Source organism: Hyperolius riggenbachi, chromosome 3 (genome assembly GCF_040937935.1).
Source record: "Hyperolius riggenbachi isolate aHypRig1 chromosome 3, aHypRig1.pri, whole genome shotgun sequence".
Classification (NCBI taxonomy): Eukaryota; Metazoa; Chordata; class Amphibia; order Anura; family Hyperoliidae; genus Hyperolius; species Hyperolius riggenbachi.
Window position 1 is genome coordinate 226,064,725 of NC_090648.1, and position 18,512 is coordinate 226,083,236.

Here is an 18,512-nt window from a genome sequence, read left to right on the forward strand (position 1 = left end):
CTATCATTTTTCCAGCCGGTTGAAAGTTTGCTAAGTTCGCCTCCAGATTGAAGTCTATTGCAGTTCGCGAAAACGGAGGTTCGCGAACCGAAATTCGGAGGTTCGCGACATCTCTAGTCACCATATGTGATATTGCAATCAGCGTTTTTTGTCATGGCAGAGAGGTCACAATCAGTGTTCTGTGTCATGGCATAGAATGTAGTATATATGACACCACAGCTTTTCTGTTACACCACGTTATTACATATTTACAGAGAACCCAGCAAGCTCATAGTGAACCAGAATGCCTAGGAGTGTGTAAGGGGCTAAAAAGGAACAAAAAGCCCTTTTACTAAAAATGCTATGCAAAGCTTTCTTAGTAAGAGGGCTTTTGGCCATTTTTAGCCCCTTACACACTTCTTGGAGTTCTGGTTCACTATGAGCTTGCTGGGTACTCTGTAACTTTGGGTTTTTCAAGTCCTACCCCACAGAGCCATATTAATCCATGTTATGCACCGATAAAGATCAACCAATCCGAAATTGTTCGCATGTTGGATTATTGTGGCACTGTATAATTAACGAGCTGACACATCATTGCATTCCAGTGGTTCTGGAGGTGAGTTTAGCTTTTAGGGATATCAAAGGGATGATTTGCATATTCAGCAGTGATGCATTGTGGGAGACCTTAACGCCCACTCCAACCTGAATAAATGCAAATACCTTCTGTTTTAAAAAGGCAAAATTCTGTTAATACATATCCCTGTTTTATGGCAACCTACCGTATGTTGCCATAAAACAGCCCTATGTGTGTCACAATGACTCAATACAAACATACACAATAAACAAAACTATTGCAGCTCATCTTTCTTTAATGCTGAAAGGAAAACCAATGAGCCATAACATGAAAAAGATATAACCATTTATCAAGAGTGAATGAATGTCACGTCCCTCCCCTCTGCTGCTGACAATGTCAATCACTGGGCCCCACATCCTGCAGATTCTCGGGATTCCTTACAAGGAAGCAATAGACCTCATTTACAAAAGTGTCTTAAATAAGATGCCCACAGCAAAACAATCAGATGTTAGCTTTCATGTTGCAAAATATCAATTTCAACCTGAACGCAACACGACAACCTCAAAACTGCTTAGTGAAGACATTTTCCTGAGTGAGGCCCTGTGCGTTTCCCCAGGCTAACCAATCACCTACGGGTATGATACCTGCACTGCAGATGGACACATGGACTACCTATGTACTCATCTGACCTACCACTTTACCTCGTCAATATAATGTCTTTTACACAAAATGCCTCAATGAGTTCATGATTGTTTCACTTAAAAGAAAATGTTACCTTTCCCATAACAACAAACTAATGTTATGAATATTTTACATGATATCCATAATATGACTGTATAGGAATTCCCATAGCAACCACATGAACAGCTCCTCTTGCTATAAAGTGTGGGTATAGTCTCTATGCACCTAGTGTCTACATTCTCTTCATGCTGTATAGTCTGGATCTTCATGTCATTAGCCCCTTCACTGCAGGTTTAGCATAGAAAAGTCAGTGCAGAACAACAAGAGGGAATGATAATGTGGGTTATAATGCAAGGGAAGGGGGGCAAAGAAGCAAGCGGTTTATCGCAAGCAGTTCGCGGTAAGGTTATAAAATGGTTTGCAGATCTTTATTAATTGAAGTTCTGTTAAAGCGGAATATAACCCTGCATTTCAACTTTGCTCTAAAACATTATTTACAGCATATTATATGCAAAAAGCATTTTTTTTTTACTAGACCAGCATTGGAAGGGTTAAACACAGAGGTTTTAAGTTCCGTGCAGACATTCAGATGGTTACATTCTATTTAGTTAGTGTGTAACTGTTTATCAATAGATACATCTCTTTGGCTGTCCTCCAAGCTCCTTCTCAGTGAGAGAGATGAGTCATAATAAACACATATTTGTAAACAAAAAGTATCTAACTCAAGTTCGGATTCGGTTGCAGAAATCTCTAGGGACTTTAAAGCCCTGTGTAACCCTTCCAATGTTGGTCTAGTAAAAAAAAAAATGCTGGTTGCATATAATATACTGTAAATAATGTTTTAGAGCAAAGTTGAAATGCAGGGTTATATTCCGCTTTAAGAAAGAACCTTGCTCTGATCTCTCTGACGTAAAGGGCAGCTATTAAAGTGCCAGTCCCTTCACGTATAGTAGCTATCACACACATTTGTGCACAGTAACACAGAAACTCATTTTAGACAAAAAATCAGCAAGAGATTCAGATTCTTTATATGGGTAACTTCCTATGATACTTCATATGCTGCTGTCCTCTGTCTCCAGGTAATAAAGCCACCACTGGTGGGCTTTGGGTCACTGGAAGCAGAAGTTGCTATAGTATCTGTTTCCAAGGGAAAGAAGAAGAACTGCAAATATGGAGACGGGGATAACAGCCAAAAGCATTGAACCATGGAGCAGAAAATCTAGGAGGGCTATTAGAAAGGGCTGCACAACTGTCTGATTGTAGGTTTAAAATAAAAGGCACACCTACACTTGAGGAAAGTAACTGCCTTGGCTGACTGTTAAAGAAGGTGTGCTCTAGACAGGAAGCTAGCATGAACCTCTCTCTGCTGATCTGCAGTGAGGCATTATGGATAATGTCACCTGCAGCAGGGAATGCAGGACTTTCAGGGGCTCTGCCAGTCTGGAACATGAAAGATGTTGCCCGAAAGCTCCACAGTATTTAGTAAAAGAACTGTTCCTTCTAGAGGTTCTACATTATGGTTTAGGGGAATAACCCAACATGCTCTACTGTCAGAAGCAAGAAAGGGATTATTACAGGCACTGCAAAGGTGTTCCGAGCTTACTGCAGGGTGCTTGCACATTTACAGCAGACAGGAGAATAACGTGAGAGAAAGAGAAGGGATACAGGAGTGACTCTGCAGTTTGCTGTAGAAAAGGGGTTAATGTGAGATGTCCTGTACCAATTAAATATTGTTCTTATTAAAGATTTCTGTGACTGGGGATGTCAGGGTTCATGCAGGCTCACTGCCTCTGGTGTCCTGGCTGAGTGAAGATGGCATTGAGACTTGTATATATATTTATACCCCAAGAACCCAACCCTTAGTATCTACAACCCCTTTGTTACTCCAAGTAAATATCTTCTGTGGGGCAGCTGAATTCCACATGTTCCTGATAGAATTCCTGGAAAGCTTTCCTGGGGAAAGAAAGAAAAACAATCATTTACAAACTACCAAGTGGCTTCACCATACAGCCCATACCATTGCCATACTTCATACCCATCTCTGTACAAATACCCTCCCTACTCAATGCCTGTAATCCCATCTCCTACAATCTCATTCCCCAACTCTCCTCTTTCTTGAACTCTGCACTGATATATATTTTTATCTTGTTCTTTTCTATTGCTATTTCCCATTCTCACTGAAAATGGCACCCATAACAATAAAGCTCAAGATACTTTCTGTATTTCCCACCGCCCTTAACCAGTTACCGTGCTGTTTTACTTCTGTACTCATTAAAATGACTGGAATGCCATATCTAGGCAGAGCTGGTTTATTAACTCTCTGCTAATTCTGTTTGAGTCTTTTGCCTGGCTTTGTCTTTAGTTTGTCTTTAGCTTGGCCTTTGCCTGAGCCGTTGGACTGAAACAACCCTTATCCTGGGCGCAGATCGGCAAGAAGGGGGGCGCAGGCAGAAGAACATAACCGCTAGGAAGCTGGTGATGCACGGTGCAGCCAAATGGAAGAAGAAAGAAGATTACCAAAGCAATCACCTTCCTTGATTCCTCCTGCTGCTGCCTGCAACCGACCTCAAGTCATCATCGCATGATGACACCTGATGTCCTGTAGCGGTACTGCAGGCTGTCAGTGCTCAGCGCCCATGGAGGAATCAGCTTTCTGAGCTCTCTTCGCTTGTGTGTTTTCCTGGTCCCTGATTCCTCCTGGATGAGCGGCTGGTCTATAGTAAGTAGGCAGATCTAATTGTGACCTGTGGCTGTGTGACAGTCCCTAAAGAGTAAAGCTCAACACACACCATACAATCTTGGTTGTACAGATTTACCAAATCTATGTAGTATAAGGGCCAACAGATTGAAAATACCTTGAATGATTTATTGGATAAGCTATTATACTACATGAAAGTGGTAAGATTGAACAACCAAGATTGTATGGTGTGTGTTGAGCTTAAGGGTTTGCGAGTCCATGGGATGGGGGGTGCAATTTTGCCCCCTCACCCTGGGTGCAATTTAGCCTAGAAACTGCCCTGACTAAAGGTAAATCAGAGATTAACTACGCCGTTACCAGTTCATATAAACATCTAATTACACTGTCTCCTTTCAAATGCAAGCTCCTCTTCATGGCCTTTGTCTGCTAACGTACCTCAAGGAGTTATTCTTGGAGAACTAGGACTAGTAGACAACAAGGATGTCAGCTGTGGGCAGGAGCGCCTGCAATATTTACCTTCCCTGGCTCCAGTGCAGATGCAGTTGCGACTCTCCGTTTGGGCACTGGCGGAAATAGCCTCCGGAGAAAGTAAATGTTTACCTCTCTGAAGTTTGGGGGCTTACAGCGCTAGATTGCCGGGACGGAGGAGGGCGGGGAAGCCTCATTAGGATTCAGAGGCTTCCCTCTCCTGACCTAAGTATCCCCCAGAGAGTTTTTCTTATAGATTTTCATTAAAGTTTTATCCCAAAGGAAGCTAAAAAGTTTGATTAGTAAGCTCTCTCGTTTCACTTCAACAGAGATGTAGAGTGGTATCTGAAAAAGCACTAAGACATTACCAAAATCTTCAGAGCATTCCTATGAATCTCTTCATATGAGCTCTGCCCTATACAATTGTGTACGCTTGTTGGTGAGACATCAAATCTACTCTTGTTTTGGTGACAGGAAGTGAGGTGAAATCTTTCCAAGGATGACATAGCCAGCATTTATTGACTGACAGATTTTCTTACTATTGTAGCCAAGAAAAAGTATCATCATGTTTATTTTGTCTGCTTATTATGTATCTGACTTACCCCACACATTCGGCAACGCGTCGCATTGAATCCTGGGAAACGAAGACATGGCACGCAAATCGATTCAGGACAGGATGTTTTGTGATAAAGCCAAAATAACTGGAGGAGGAAAAGGATGACATGGTCAGAATGAGTATGCCAGTGATCATTAACAATACGAGAATGCTAATGAGGAGCTGTAGATTATCTGCAGAGCTGTGAATTATATAAACAACATTTAGTTTAACCACTTAAGGACCCAGCTTTTACCCCCCCTTAAGGACCAGCGCTGTTTTTTATGATCTGTGCTGGGTGGGCTCTGCAGCCCCCAGCACAGATCAGGTGGCATGCTGAGCGATCAGATCACCCCCCTTTTTCCCCCCCTATGGGGATGATGTGCAGAGGGGGTGTGATCGCTCCGGTCGGCAGGCATGTTGCGGGGGGGCACCTCAAAGCCCCCCTCCGCGGCGAAATTCCCCCCCTCCCTCTCCTACCTGTCCCCTCTGGTGATCGGGGCTGCACAGGACGCTATCCGTCCTGTGCAGCCTGTGACAGGAAGTCCTCTGTCACATGGCGGCGATCCCCAGCCGCTGATTGGCCGGGGATCGCCGATCTGCCTTACGGCGCTGCTGCGCAGCAGCGCCGTTCAATGTAAACAAAGGAGACATACGTCTCCTGCGTTTACATTTAGGCTATTCACGGAGACCCGCTCCGTGATCTAACAGGAAATGGCCGCTCGCGCGAGCGGCCTTTCCTGATTAATTGGGGAGGCACCTGGCGACGCAGATCTGCGTCACTGGTCGTCCAGCTACCACTTTGCCGCCGCACGGTATGAGTGTGCGGTCGGCAAGTGGTTAATAAACAAAAGCTTAACTGGTAAAATAACTATAAATAACAAATTAAAAAAGGCTTAACTTATCAGACTTATGGTACCTATACATGGTACAATAAAAATGTTTGATTTTCCAGTTTTTTTCAACCAAAACGACTGAATCAAATGAAAGTTGAAAAAAAATCCTTTTTTTCGATCAAGAAAAACGAACGATTATCCCATTTTTTTTAAGATACTGAGAGAAAGTAAATCATAGCATGCTGAATAGGGAAAATCATGAGTTTTTCGTCACCTGTTGTTGCGTGGATGACAACCACAAAAGGAAATATTCTTCATTTGAAAGAAATGACTGCAGCGTTCATCCTGTAAAAGCATACCGGCATTGTATTAGAAGGTAAGAGATTTTCACAATAACGTTTACAATTCAAGCACTGAATAGCTGTTGAAATATTCCTTTAGATCTTGCCTTCTGGGTTTCAGGAAACAGTGAAATGTGTTGCTACTCCTGCACACACGGCTTTAGAGCAAAGAGTTGCCTATTATTTAAGGGGTTAATGATAACTGTACTGATCAGGAGAAATTTTTTAAAGTGTGGTCCAGATGGCTTGAGGCCAATGGAAATGATCTAGACTAGGCATTCTACCCTTCTCATGGTTTGGTGAAGGACTGTCACTACTTTCAACATTTTCTGATAGTGTGGGGGCATGTCTTTGTTCTGCAACACAAATTGATGGCCGTTGCCATCAATGGCTTGTTTTTATGTGTATGTTCTGTTGAACTTGTTCGGCAATGTTGTAAAATTGAAAATGCTCAATAAAACTTGTCTTTAAAAAAAAAAAGAAAATTAGACCGGTTAATTAGGGCTGATATGGGATGGAGTATGAGGGTTTCTAGGTCCCCTTGAACATAGCACATTCCTCTGCTGTAATTATCAGAACAGCTCTGGAATCAGGAGGTACAGTGTCACACACCCAAGATCAGCAGAAATGATTGCCTTTCATCACTTCTTCATGTACAACTCCTGCTGTGCAATGTTTCTCATCAAGTGCCCTTGCAGTTTGGCTTATGTGGGGCATACCTCGAGGAAGGTGAGAGCGAGATTAAATGAACAAAAAAGCAAAATATGAGTGTTCAGAGAGGGAACCTCATTGGAGTTGTGTGAAGGTTAGATGGGTAAAGAGTCTTCTATTGCAAGACATTTTGTTGAATTATATCACATTAGCCAGTTGTGGTGGTGTGTGCTGGAGGAAATAAAACGGCCCGAAGGTGTGAATCTGTCCCAGATGCTCTTCAAGGGAGAGTACTTATGAATTGACAGGCTGGGATCCCTAAACCATGTGGTCTGCACAAAGAATCTTGAAAGTTGTTCTTTGCCTGTGCATGTCGTTTTTGCTGCTCTGGACCCCCTATGCAATTAACTTTTTCTCCTAGGAGCTAATTTTTCAACTTCTTTTTAAAATAGCTTTTCCACACTTTCCAATTAAAAAAGTACAAACAAGTAACTTAATTTGGACATGACTGAGATTCTGATATTCCCACCCCGCACAGCTGCACCCCTCCCAGATAAACACATCAATATCGAAAATACTACTATCCGCCCTACCTCCCAAGCCCGCTGTCTAGGTGTTACCCTGGACTCTGCACTTTCCTGTACACCCCACATCCAAAGTATTACCCGATCCTGCAACTTCCACCTCCGCACCACATCCAAGATCCGCTCCTACCTGTACCCTGACACCACTAAACTCCTCATCCACGCCCTTGTCATCTCCCGCCGCCTAGACTACTGCAATTCTCTTTTGTCTGGCCTCCCCTCTAAACGCACTGCCCCACTTCAATCGGTAATGAATGCGGCAGCCAGACTGATATATTCTTTTCATCGCAGCACCTCTACTTGGCCTACAAATCAGTGCACAAGACCTGCCCGACTTACATCTCTGATCTGGTCCACAGGCACATACCAGCCCACCCCCTCCGATCCTCCAATGACCTGCGCCTAGTCGCACCATGCATATCTCAGTCCAATGCACGATTGCAGGACTTCACTAGGGCTGCCCCCACTCTCTGGAACTTGCTCCCACCAGCCATCAGACTCGCCCCCACCTGTAATACCTTCAAACAAGCTCTCAAGACTCACCTTTTCATGCTCGCATAACCCCCTACACCAGCACCATAATATGTTCTGTTAGACACCCTCTTAACAGATGCACCTATTGTCTCCACCCCACCCTTTAGATTGTAAGCCTCTGGCAGGGCCCTCCTCCCTAGTGTTTCCAGCTTGATTATGCAATCTTACTCACAACCATCCCTCTTGTAGACTAGAACAGTCTCTATTATGACCTATGACACTGTATTGTTATCAAATCATTTGCATGATCTTGTTTTGTTGTGAGTTTTCTTTATGTCCTACCTTGTATGTTAACCCATTTATCTATTGTGCAGCGCTGCGTAATATGTTGGCGCTTTATAAATACAATAAATAATAATAATAATAATAAATAGATGAAAAGGACTGCTGAAATACTGCTTAAATTACAAGTACTACTTAAATTATTGTTAGTACTTTCTTGCTTGCTGATGGTTTAAAATGCATTTGTATCGGCTAGGTGTGATAATTATCATCTAGGAGAAAAGTCGGGAGAAAAGGTGAATTTCATATGGGCCTTTGTTACTTTAATGTTCCTTAAATAAAAATTAAGATGGTGGGGTGTGTCAAGACTAGCAAATAAATGAAGGACAACCCTTACCTATGAGGATCAGGGGTCTGGCCTTCTGACCCCTATAAGGCACTGCAATGAGAATTTGGCTCCCAACCATCCATCCATCCAGTGCAATGATAACTGATGGGTGGTGTAGGTGGGAGCAGACTCAGATATCACAGGATAAGGACTTGCATGGAGTTACAACACACATCTCCTGGCAGTAATTCCTGTATGGAATGGATGTCTGTGGTAAGAATCCTTATAGCAGCACCTAGCAGAGGCCAGTAGACTACAGTCTACCAATTTTCAGCATCATGCTACATGTTGATTATCATTTAGCTTGCTTGTCCATCTTAAGCCCCATACACAGGCTCAACAACTGTCTTTTATGCAGCACTATTATCAAACAAAAGTTGGATGAGGTCTTATCAGTCTTTTATCAGTTGTGTGAACAATAGCAAGCAACGTTTTTGGGGTTGTTTCACAACAAAAGTTGTTTGACAATTGTGCTGCATAAAAGACAGCTGTTGGGCGTGTGTATGGGGCTTTAGGGGCCAAGAAGGATAAGTGAGTTTACTTTGTTACATGTTTATCCCACATATAGGCTGAATTGAGATTTGTGTTCCATGGGAACAAAGAAATGAACTGAGAGCAAGAGTGAACAGCAATGTGAATGCAACTAGGCTTTCATCTCTATGACACATATACCAGTAAGTATACATTACTATTAGAACAGAGAAATATATGTGGAAAACTGACATTTGTATATTTGCTATGTACTATGATACATTCTACATATATTTTCACAATTAGAATAATATTGTTTCTTTAAATGTGCAGACGTGTCTTACCTCTGGCCTGTCATTTCCTCTTAGAATGAGTTTGATACCGCGCTGAGAAATCTCCAATTCACAGCTGGCGGGTGGCCGCAGGTGTACTGTTAGTTTCCTTGCAGTTGCAATCTAGATGTATAGTAAGAATCATTATTAAAATGGTAGTCTAGCAGACCTGCTGGCATGGTTTTGTTTTTTGAGAAAAGGGCACTTATGTTTTCTTCCTCCATCTCTAGTCTCCATCTGAGTCTTCTAGCCAGTGCTATGAATCTTTAACTGTCTCTAAGGCTTCACATGGAGCCGGGTCCCCATGTTTCTCTAGTAGCCATGTTTTAGCCTTTATCTGTATACCTTCCTGTAGCTCTAGCAGCTAAGTGGCTTCTCTCTGAGTTACTTGATCTTAGACACCAACCTCATTTTCCAACAGGGGTATGCACTGGTATTCTACTGGATTCTATAGTCAAACATTTCCAGGATTGTGGCAGCTGTAGCATAAACCAATTCATTGGTTTAAGTTTTAGTAATGGCAGGGGTTGTAGTGAGGATCTACTGGCATATTGCAGTATACTGATGGCACTCCTACACTAACTCTTGGTTGTTATTCTGGGTGATGTTTGAGCTGACACAATTCAAGGTTACATTATACAGTCTTTAGGTTGATTCAGCAAGGTGAATTCAATGCATGAACTATTTGTGGTAGAGTGAATGGATTCAGAGGATCAGTTTGGATTAGGTGATTGACAGGGAATATGCCTGAAAACAGAGTTGTAAACCTGAAATATCACATTATGAGCAATTACTGTAGACAATAATCAATGAGATGCTGAAAACTGCATGCAGCTTAGACCAATCAAAATCAACATCAACTGCAATTCCGAACTGCAACTTATGTTTCCATCAAAATTTGCAACAACTTGGAAAATTAGTAAATAAGTATCTCATTGATCATGTGTCCATCCACATGTACCCTTAGGCCCTTTTCCACTGCTGCTGGTATTGCGATTGCACAAGCAGCAATTTCCACCAACAGCAACTGCGCTGTTTGCCCATCGGAAACAGAGAGTGATCACGGCGAGAATCGCACGAGCTGATGATTCTGTGCGGGTAAAAAGTTACGCTCACAAATGGGAAATGAGCACTGCAATTTACATGTAAATAGCGATCAGCAAAACGTCTGTTATCCGCTTTTTGAAGCGGATCACAGCCAGTAGCAAAGGGCCCTTATCTTTACTGGCAAATTACAGTATATATCTACATGCACACACAAAGCTCTTAGGATCATTTAAACCTGTCCATATTATTGAGGATAAAATGTTAATGAGTGGGACTTTGAAAATGAATTCACTTTACCTTTTGCATAGCTGCACATAGAATTCCATTGCCTTGGTGATGTGGAACTTCCACAGAACCCAAAAACTGCACATCAAACATCTGGACCCATGGAGAGTTTCCTTTAAGAACTGCAGAGAGATGAACTATTACTGTTATTACACATCTTGGTAGGACTGCCATTTTTCACAAACCTTTACAGGGTACATTGAATAATTCATGAATCTGATGCACTTATAGTTTTTCATGAGTTATATATACTGTACTTAAGGTGAGAACCCATTAAAAATGATAGAAGTGAAGCGCCAATCCTATTATAACTTGGCAAGGTATTTTAACCCTGCACGTGTAGTTTTAAATTTTAGATCTGCTTTAAATGGTATGTTTCTTGACTGGGTATAAAAACAATAGCAAGCTTTTAATCAAGATGGCTCAGACGGCTTCCATTTGCTTTGTAAATACTGAAAACTATGTCCCAAGATGTCTCTAAAATAATTCAAATACAAGCAAGGCATCTTATGGCATTATTCAAAATAGAATTTGAGCCAGCATCATACATTGGGATGAGTGGAGATGAGGCGAGTGCAGGTATGCTTGTCATACCCACAGAAGAAGAGGCCATCAGTGGATCCCTGTGGCAGTTAAAATTTTCCTAGTTACATATTCACCCGGATAGTGGTTGCCATTTAGTCTGCCCGGCTAGGCATGCACTTTTTGGGGGACCACAGGTAGGGAAGAGCCATTTGTCCCTTAACACTAGGATATTGGGCTAAAGGTGGGATATTGGGGTGATGGGTGAGTGTACGAGCTAAATCGGCGCCGGGAAACTTGGGCGCAGGACACAGCCAGTATATGGCCGATTCTGCTGCCGCACAAGTCCCGGCCATATTAATTACTATTCCCCCTCCAGGCCGCCATGGATAGTGGGGAATGATGTAATTCGGATTCCAGCGTTAGCTTGTTTTAAATGTAACTTCAGCCCCGTCTTCTGACGGCGCCGAAGTTACTCCCTGTGCGCTGCTATAGCCGTAATACCTATTACAGCCTATGGTGGCGACAGCTGCGCCCAAGTCTCCTGCGCTGGATTGTTAGTGTTCGATAGGTGAAGGGTGGGGGAACTTCCTTATAAATTAAAAGTTTAAATAGAATTTAATATTTGACTGCAGCCTGCATAAACCTCCATGTTGATGGCTGTGAATCAGTCAGTGAATTTCTAAAGTGACATTTGCTATCATTCATAAAGCATTTCCGCATGCGGAAATGCTTAAAACAGCTGACTTTACAGACCACCTAGCTAAATCTGCATTCATAAAGACTCTTTCTGCATGAAAAGCTGACATTACAGAGCATGTAACAAACTGTTAATTCATAAAGATTAGAGCAAGCGGTGTGAGGTCGGAAAGTACCGCTCCCTCTGATGTGGCGATAACAATGTTAAGTGAATGGAGACACAGACCTCCCAGGCAGCTGCAGCAGAGCGGAACACGGAGAAATGTATCTGTGCTTCCGCAAGCCTACCGCCTGCCTAGTTCTGGGAATCTCCGCACTGCTATCGCAACTGGATACATTTTTATGAATGCCCACCCAGAAGTCTAAAACACCGACAGCGGTGTTTTCCTGCACAGATTCTCTTTACCGACAACAGGTTTATGAATGATAGCCAATTATGTATATGCTTACAGACCTTTTTTTTAACAGTGAAGGTGTGAGCAGGCTCATTGCTGCTTAATGCAGGAATAGTACATCAGTTCCAGATATTCTAACAACTACCAGCAAGACAACTTAAAAACATTCACAACAAACAGATGTATTGAAAAGTCTTACCAACATTCTCCTTTACAGGACAGACAACCTCATGAGCATAAAATGAAGGGAAGATCCCTCTCTCCCCTGTTCTCATGTTATAACCACGGCACCAGGAACCATCTTCACATTCCACCAATAACGGATCGTCAACATCTAGCTCAAGCTCATCTTCATGACGAGGAATAAACCTGAATGACAGAGCCATACCCATAACAAAACATACATAAGTATGTAGCGGGGGCTTGTGACATCATTGCTTCTGCATTTTTTCTAACCCTGTAAAGCCTGTTTCAGACAGACAACTGAACTGTGCACTTGTGGGTTACTTCAGCCTTATCCCTCCCTGCCACAAGCGCCTTTAACCTCCCTGGCGGTAATCCTGAGCTACACTCGGGCTAGCCTCTGGGAGCTCAATGCAGAGTATAGCGCGCAGTGGGCGTTTTTACTCACCTCCCAGGGGATCCAGACGTCTGTTACCGTTCTCCTTCCTGTTCTCTGAGGCTCTGAATCACTCTGGTGAGATCGCTGTCAGTGTTCTCACTACAGAGTTATAGACCTGGAGGGCGAAGGGAAAATTGCAGCACTGGAGCCCAGGGAAGTGAGTGCTGGGGCTGCTGCTGGCTTTCTGGCGGCATGATTTTTTCCTGATTTTAGGGTCTAAAATGGGCTGAAAAGACCCTAAAATCCAGAAATAATCATACCGCCAGGGAGGTTAAGCTGCAATTTAATTCAGCCGAATGCCAGTGCTTGCAATGTGTCAGCATGTGGTAGGTTTACCAAGCAGCAAAAAAAATGTGACATGTTGTGTCTGAGCATGGCTGCACTCAGATATGACTCAATATGGGGGCCAACTTTTCACCACCCCTGCCGAGTGCTAGCCAATGTAAGGGAACAGCTGACAGTTAGTGTATTCACCACCCTCAGCCTCCCTTGTGAAAGAGGCCTAAAGACTTAAAATAAACCTGAAATAAAGTTATGACAAGGATTTATACTTACCTGGGACTTTCTCCAGCCCCGGGTCTCTTAGCTTCCTTAGTGAGTCTGGTCCCCTCCACTGCGCCACAGTGGAGTCCACAATACAGCCAGGGTGCTGGCCACATGCAACCCCCAATCATGCCAGCAACAAGGGAGCATATGGACTACAGGGGGCTGGAGAAAGTCCCAGGTACATATAAATCCTTGTCATAATCATGCTGTCCATTGAGTGGAATTCTTTAAGCATGTCCACTCTAGGAGTATAAGATCACTTTAAGAGTTAAATTATTATTTTTTTTTTTCATTATTTTGTAGGAAACTCTGTGTTACTATAAGATTTAGATCTGATTGTCTGAAAGCTAGACAAAAATTGTTAGACATCTTTCAGTGTCATATGATTGATTTCCAGATCCAAATCAATTAACAATTTTGAGATCAAAAGTAGAAATAATCAAAATAGAACTGCATAGATTTTTTTAATTAACTAAGTAAGGAGGAGGCAAAAATATAATATAATTAAAAACCATGTAAAATGGAGGAAAGAACCACAATAACCGTAATAAGGTAAACAGTTTATTGAGCTCACTGCAACGCGTTTCGTAGGCTATCACTCCTGCTTCATTAGGTATATAATAAGCCTAAAGGCTTGAAAAACAGAGACTAAGCCCCACCATATGGATGAATGAGGCACATCCGCTGACGAATCATGGGTGCCTGTGAAACATATTGTGGTGAACTCAATAAAGTCTTTGCCTTATTACAGATGTTGTGGTTCTTTGGAGGTAAGTCCACTCTTTCCACTATTTTACATTTCAGCCCTGGGAGTGTAACAAGCCAGGTTCCTTCCTGCTTGACCGAAGTGGAGATGTTATATTAATAACATCCATTATACTGTTTGGCTTACTACAGTACAACTGTTTTGGGCTCTCAATCTTTCGTTTTGTCTCGTGTATCTACCCTAGGACACTCTTCTCTATAGATAATGTTCAGGCTTTGTGGTATTAAAGTTATTATTTTAGATAATTACAGGATACTATAAAATACCTCCGGCATCAATTACCATATTTCTCGGACTATAAGACTCACCTGGGTTGAGTGGGCAAAAATCAGGACATAAAAATACGAAACCTGGTGTGTCTGTAGTGCAAGAGTGTCTTCTGGACCCCCCCCCCCCAGCTGTCTCTAAGCTACACTGCCCAGCTAGACACTATACTAACACTAGTTGCACTGCCCTACACTACACTAACCCCAGCTGCCCGATCAGCTAAGCTGCACTGCAATACACTACACTGTAATGCACTAACACTGCGCTAAACTAACACTACACTGCACTACACTAACACTTCAGTACTCTCTGATCTCACCTGATCCTGCCACTGTGCTCCTCTTCCCCCTTGCTTTGGTCCTGCTGATAAATGCGCTCCTCTTCCAGCTGTGTATATACGGAAACGCTGTGTCCGCCTGACGCTATACAGCTCAGGGTCCTCCATTCCTCGTGACATCCATACTTCCTTATTACGGTTTCTGTTATTGAACCCCAGCAGCGCATGTGCACCGGGGTCACGCCCGATGCATGAGAAGAGGAGCGTGTCTATCAGCAGGACTAGAGCGAGCAGGAAGAAAATGTGGGTCTTATAATCTGAAAAATGCGGTATTTAAAACATTCATAATGCATGTGTCAGCGCTGCGTAATATGTTGGTGCTTTATAAATTCAATAAATAATAATAATAATGTGTTATACTGTATATGAAGATAACATGAGAAAGATGCCTTTATAGCCCAGTATCCAAAATACTAGCCTTGCTACAATATAACTTAGATTCCCAATATGGGCTACACCCCATTTTATGTGAACATCGCCCTCCCTCCAGCATACCACATTATAGCTGGCTGTGGTCACTTAGGCCTCAATTCACTAAGATCATGCTGGAGATAATAAGGCAAGAGAAAACTTACCTCACACAGTGAGAGAGTTATCTTATCTCTTCATTCCTTACGTTACCTCTTCTGTAGTTAATTTACCTCCTCTGTAGTTAATTTACCTCCTCTGTAGTTAATTACCTCCTCTGTAGTTATTTTCACATGCAGTTAACTAACAGCCTGTCTTTAACTCTGCAGTTATTTTAAGGATTGGAGAGTTAACTTAAAGACAGAAGAGTTAACTTTAGGTTTGCCTGAGGTAAAATGTTTCCTGAATACTACATGGTAACAACTCTAGAAGAGTTATTAAAGACAGGAGATAAGCTTAGTGAATTGAGGCCATTGGCCTCAATTCACGGAGTTTTATCAAACACTTTATCAAACGTTTGATAAACGTTTGATAAATTACCTCATGGGTAAAATCTAATTTTGAATTCACTAAGGTGTTATATATTTATCGATTGTTTTAACGATAAAACGTTCAACAAATATATAACACCTTTTTAGTGAGATTTTACCCATGAGGTAAATTATCAAACGTTTGATAAAGTGTTTGATAAACGTTTGATAATGCTCCGTGAATTGAGGCCTTTGTCTTCTATGTCACAGCAGTGGTCATTCAGCTTCCTCAAAACACAAAAGTGGCCACTTAGGCTCTTAATGTATCATTTTAGACCCGTGACATGACCCAGAATGGCTCCAGTGACACTCAAGCTCCTGGGACACAACAGTGGTCACACAGGACCCTGTGACACAACAGTGGTCATTCAGGCTCCTATGATACAGCACTAATCACTCAGACACTTGTGATATACAGTAATCATTCAGGCCCTTGTAACTCAACAGCAAATGTTCAAATTCTTGGAACACAACAGTATTTCCCCAAACACCCCTGACACAGCACATGGAAGTTGTAGAACAATGCTGTATTAATCATCAGTCAGGATTTTGAATGAGCTTTAAACATAATTTACGAGTTTACAAACATTTGCATGCATAGATCATTGTGAAATAGAAGGGCTTTGGTAGTGTTAGCTCACCTGAAAACAGCCCGGTGTGTCTGTTCTCTCTCCTCTCCATTCAGTACACACGAAAATAATCCAAATGACTCAGTACCTGGAAAAAACATTCAATGATTTAGTCAAAGTATTTTATATGTATATCATAGAAAATTATTTAGATTAATTATGCTTGAAAAATGTTATAAAACAAATTTGTAGTTTTTGTACTGCCTGTTCACACCCAATCAGATTAACAAAGCTTCCCCTGTAGTCATGGGGACATGAGTGGAGAGTGATTTCCCTGTCAGCTAAAGTCATGTCTCTCTGCAGACGCACAGCCAATTGGGAGCCATGACTTCAAACTAGTTGGGGGCAGGGGCGAATTAAGCAGGCAGCTTGTAGGTTGTCCAGAAATACTAAACTGGTACATGTTTTCTTTTTATCACTGCAAAAACCGCAACTTTAAAACACATTATCCTCTATAACAATTTCTTTAATTTTTTTTTAATTATATTGAAAGCCTACATAAATGCAAACTAACCCATAAGTGTGACAGTGGCATGGCTTTCCTGTTCTTAAAGCATATCAGTGGATATTTACCTCAGTGGCAGGGAGCCCCTTGATGAGCCACAGGCTTCTCCCATCCTCCTCCTCCCACCGCCGCTTGATGGGACCATCTTCTTTTTTGCACTGACGAAAAAGCTGTGCATGAGTGGCTCCGTGCTGCTGCACAGTGCGGCCGTGTTCTTATGCCTGGATGAACATATTCAACAAGCCCTTATGGAATATGCTCAGAGGATCCTAGCACTGGAACGGTGTGGTCAAGGAGGATGGGGGAAAGCCTTTGGGCTATCCAGAGGTTTCCCAATGCTGAGGTAAGTATTCCATTTTCCTTTTCATTTTTACTTCAGGTACCCTTTAAAGGGGAAGTACACTTTTGATCAATTCGGTTTTATGTACTGCAAAAATCAATGGCAAACATTATTTCAGATTGTTTACATTTTATTTTTGTGCAGATATACTACAGCAATTCCATTGTGTCCTTAATAGAGGCTCCCAAATGAGAACAAAGAAGTGCTGGAAAGAACATCTTGTTCATGGTTCAAATGTACTTGAAATTGCAGTACAACTTGCATTCTCTTCTCTCTGGATTCATAAGGAAAAATATAGGAATTTGCTGTGTGGATCAGCTGGGTGTAACTACATGGCACACAAAGAACTTAATGCGATAGATGCTAACTATACTAGAATCCCAACATTACAGGACCACTATTGCAAAAGATTTTAAAATTTCACAGGAAGTAGATATTTTAAGATTTTAGAGGAAACAATGGGTTCCTATAACTCTTAATGTATGGATAGCTCCACACCTGCAGCAGGCACTTTGACGCAAAGGATTTTTCAATCTGAAAAGTAAATTTCCAGAGGTAATAAGTCTAATTTACACTAATTAACATGGCTGCTGTCAAAATTTGTCTTTTTTAAGTTTGGGTTTTTGTTGGGTTTTCAAAACAGGTAGAACTGTGGTTGAACAATGCCGTCGGCGGCATTGTTCAACTGTGGTTGAACAATGCCGCCGACATCCTCTTTTTACTGGGAGCCCCACCAGAAGTTTCTTTGAATGTCCCACTGGGGCTCCCCATTTGTCCATTAGGTGGATCAGAATCTCATCAAACCAATAAGAATCAGGACGATTCTCATTGGTCCACCTAGTGGACAAATGGAGAGCCCCAGCGGGACATTCAAAGATGCTTCTGCTGTGGCTCCCAGTAAGAAGAGGATGTTGGAGGCAGCGGGGGAGGTCATGGCGGGTCCCCCAGGAAGTGACGAATGGATGATAAGAGCAAAGAGCATCTGGCTCTTGCGACGGGTACGCACGCATCTCCTGGGGGAGCGAGGCAGCAGTGCAGTGAGCAGTGCAGTGGTGCTGAAGACAGCTCCACAGCACAAATGCCTCACTCCCCATTGCTCAGTACATAGGAGACTCACAATGCCGAATTCCTAATATTTGCTTGAGTTATGCTCTTAATGCTACAACATCACTCAGGTGACTTTGGCAATTAATTTTTTCTGGTAAATCCAGAGCCAAGTGAGGTGATAAGAAGCTTGCACGTTTTCAGCTTCTTATCACC

The 18,512-nt window shown here is 42.3% G+C and overlaps 1 protein-coding gene across 1 annotated transcript in view; it reads right to left on the minus strand.

Annotated features, from left to right (window-relative positions):
* Positions 1–1,770: 1,770 nt before the first annotated feature.
* MAPK8IP2 (mitogen-activated protein kinase 8 interacting protein 2) overlaps positions 1,771–18,512 on the minus strand; it is a 110,611-nt gene continuing 93,869 nt past the window's right edge. The window contains exons 6-12 of the mRNA XM_068275868.1: positions 16,420–16,495; positions 12,502–12,671; positions 10,699–10,808; positions 9,367–9,477; positions 6,106–6,176; positions 5,003–5,101; positions 1,771–3,187 (exon numbers count right to left, since the gene is read on the minus strand). Of these exons, the coding sequence (XP_068131969.1) occupies positions 3,115–3,187; positions 5,003–5,101; positions 6,106–6,176; positions 9,367–9,477; positions 10,699–10,808; positions 12,502–12,671; positions 16,420–16,495 (710 nt within the window). The 3' untranslated portion in view covers positions 1,771–3,114. The remainder of the gene's footprint in view (positions 3,188–5,002; positions 5,102–6,105; positions 6,177–9,366; positions 9,478–10,698; positions 10,809–12,501; positions 12,672–16,419; positions 16,496–18,512) is intronic.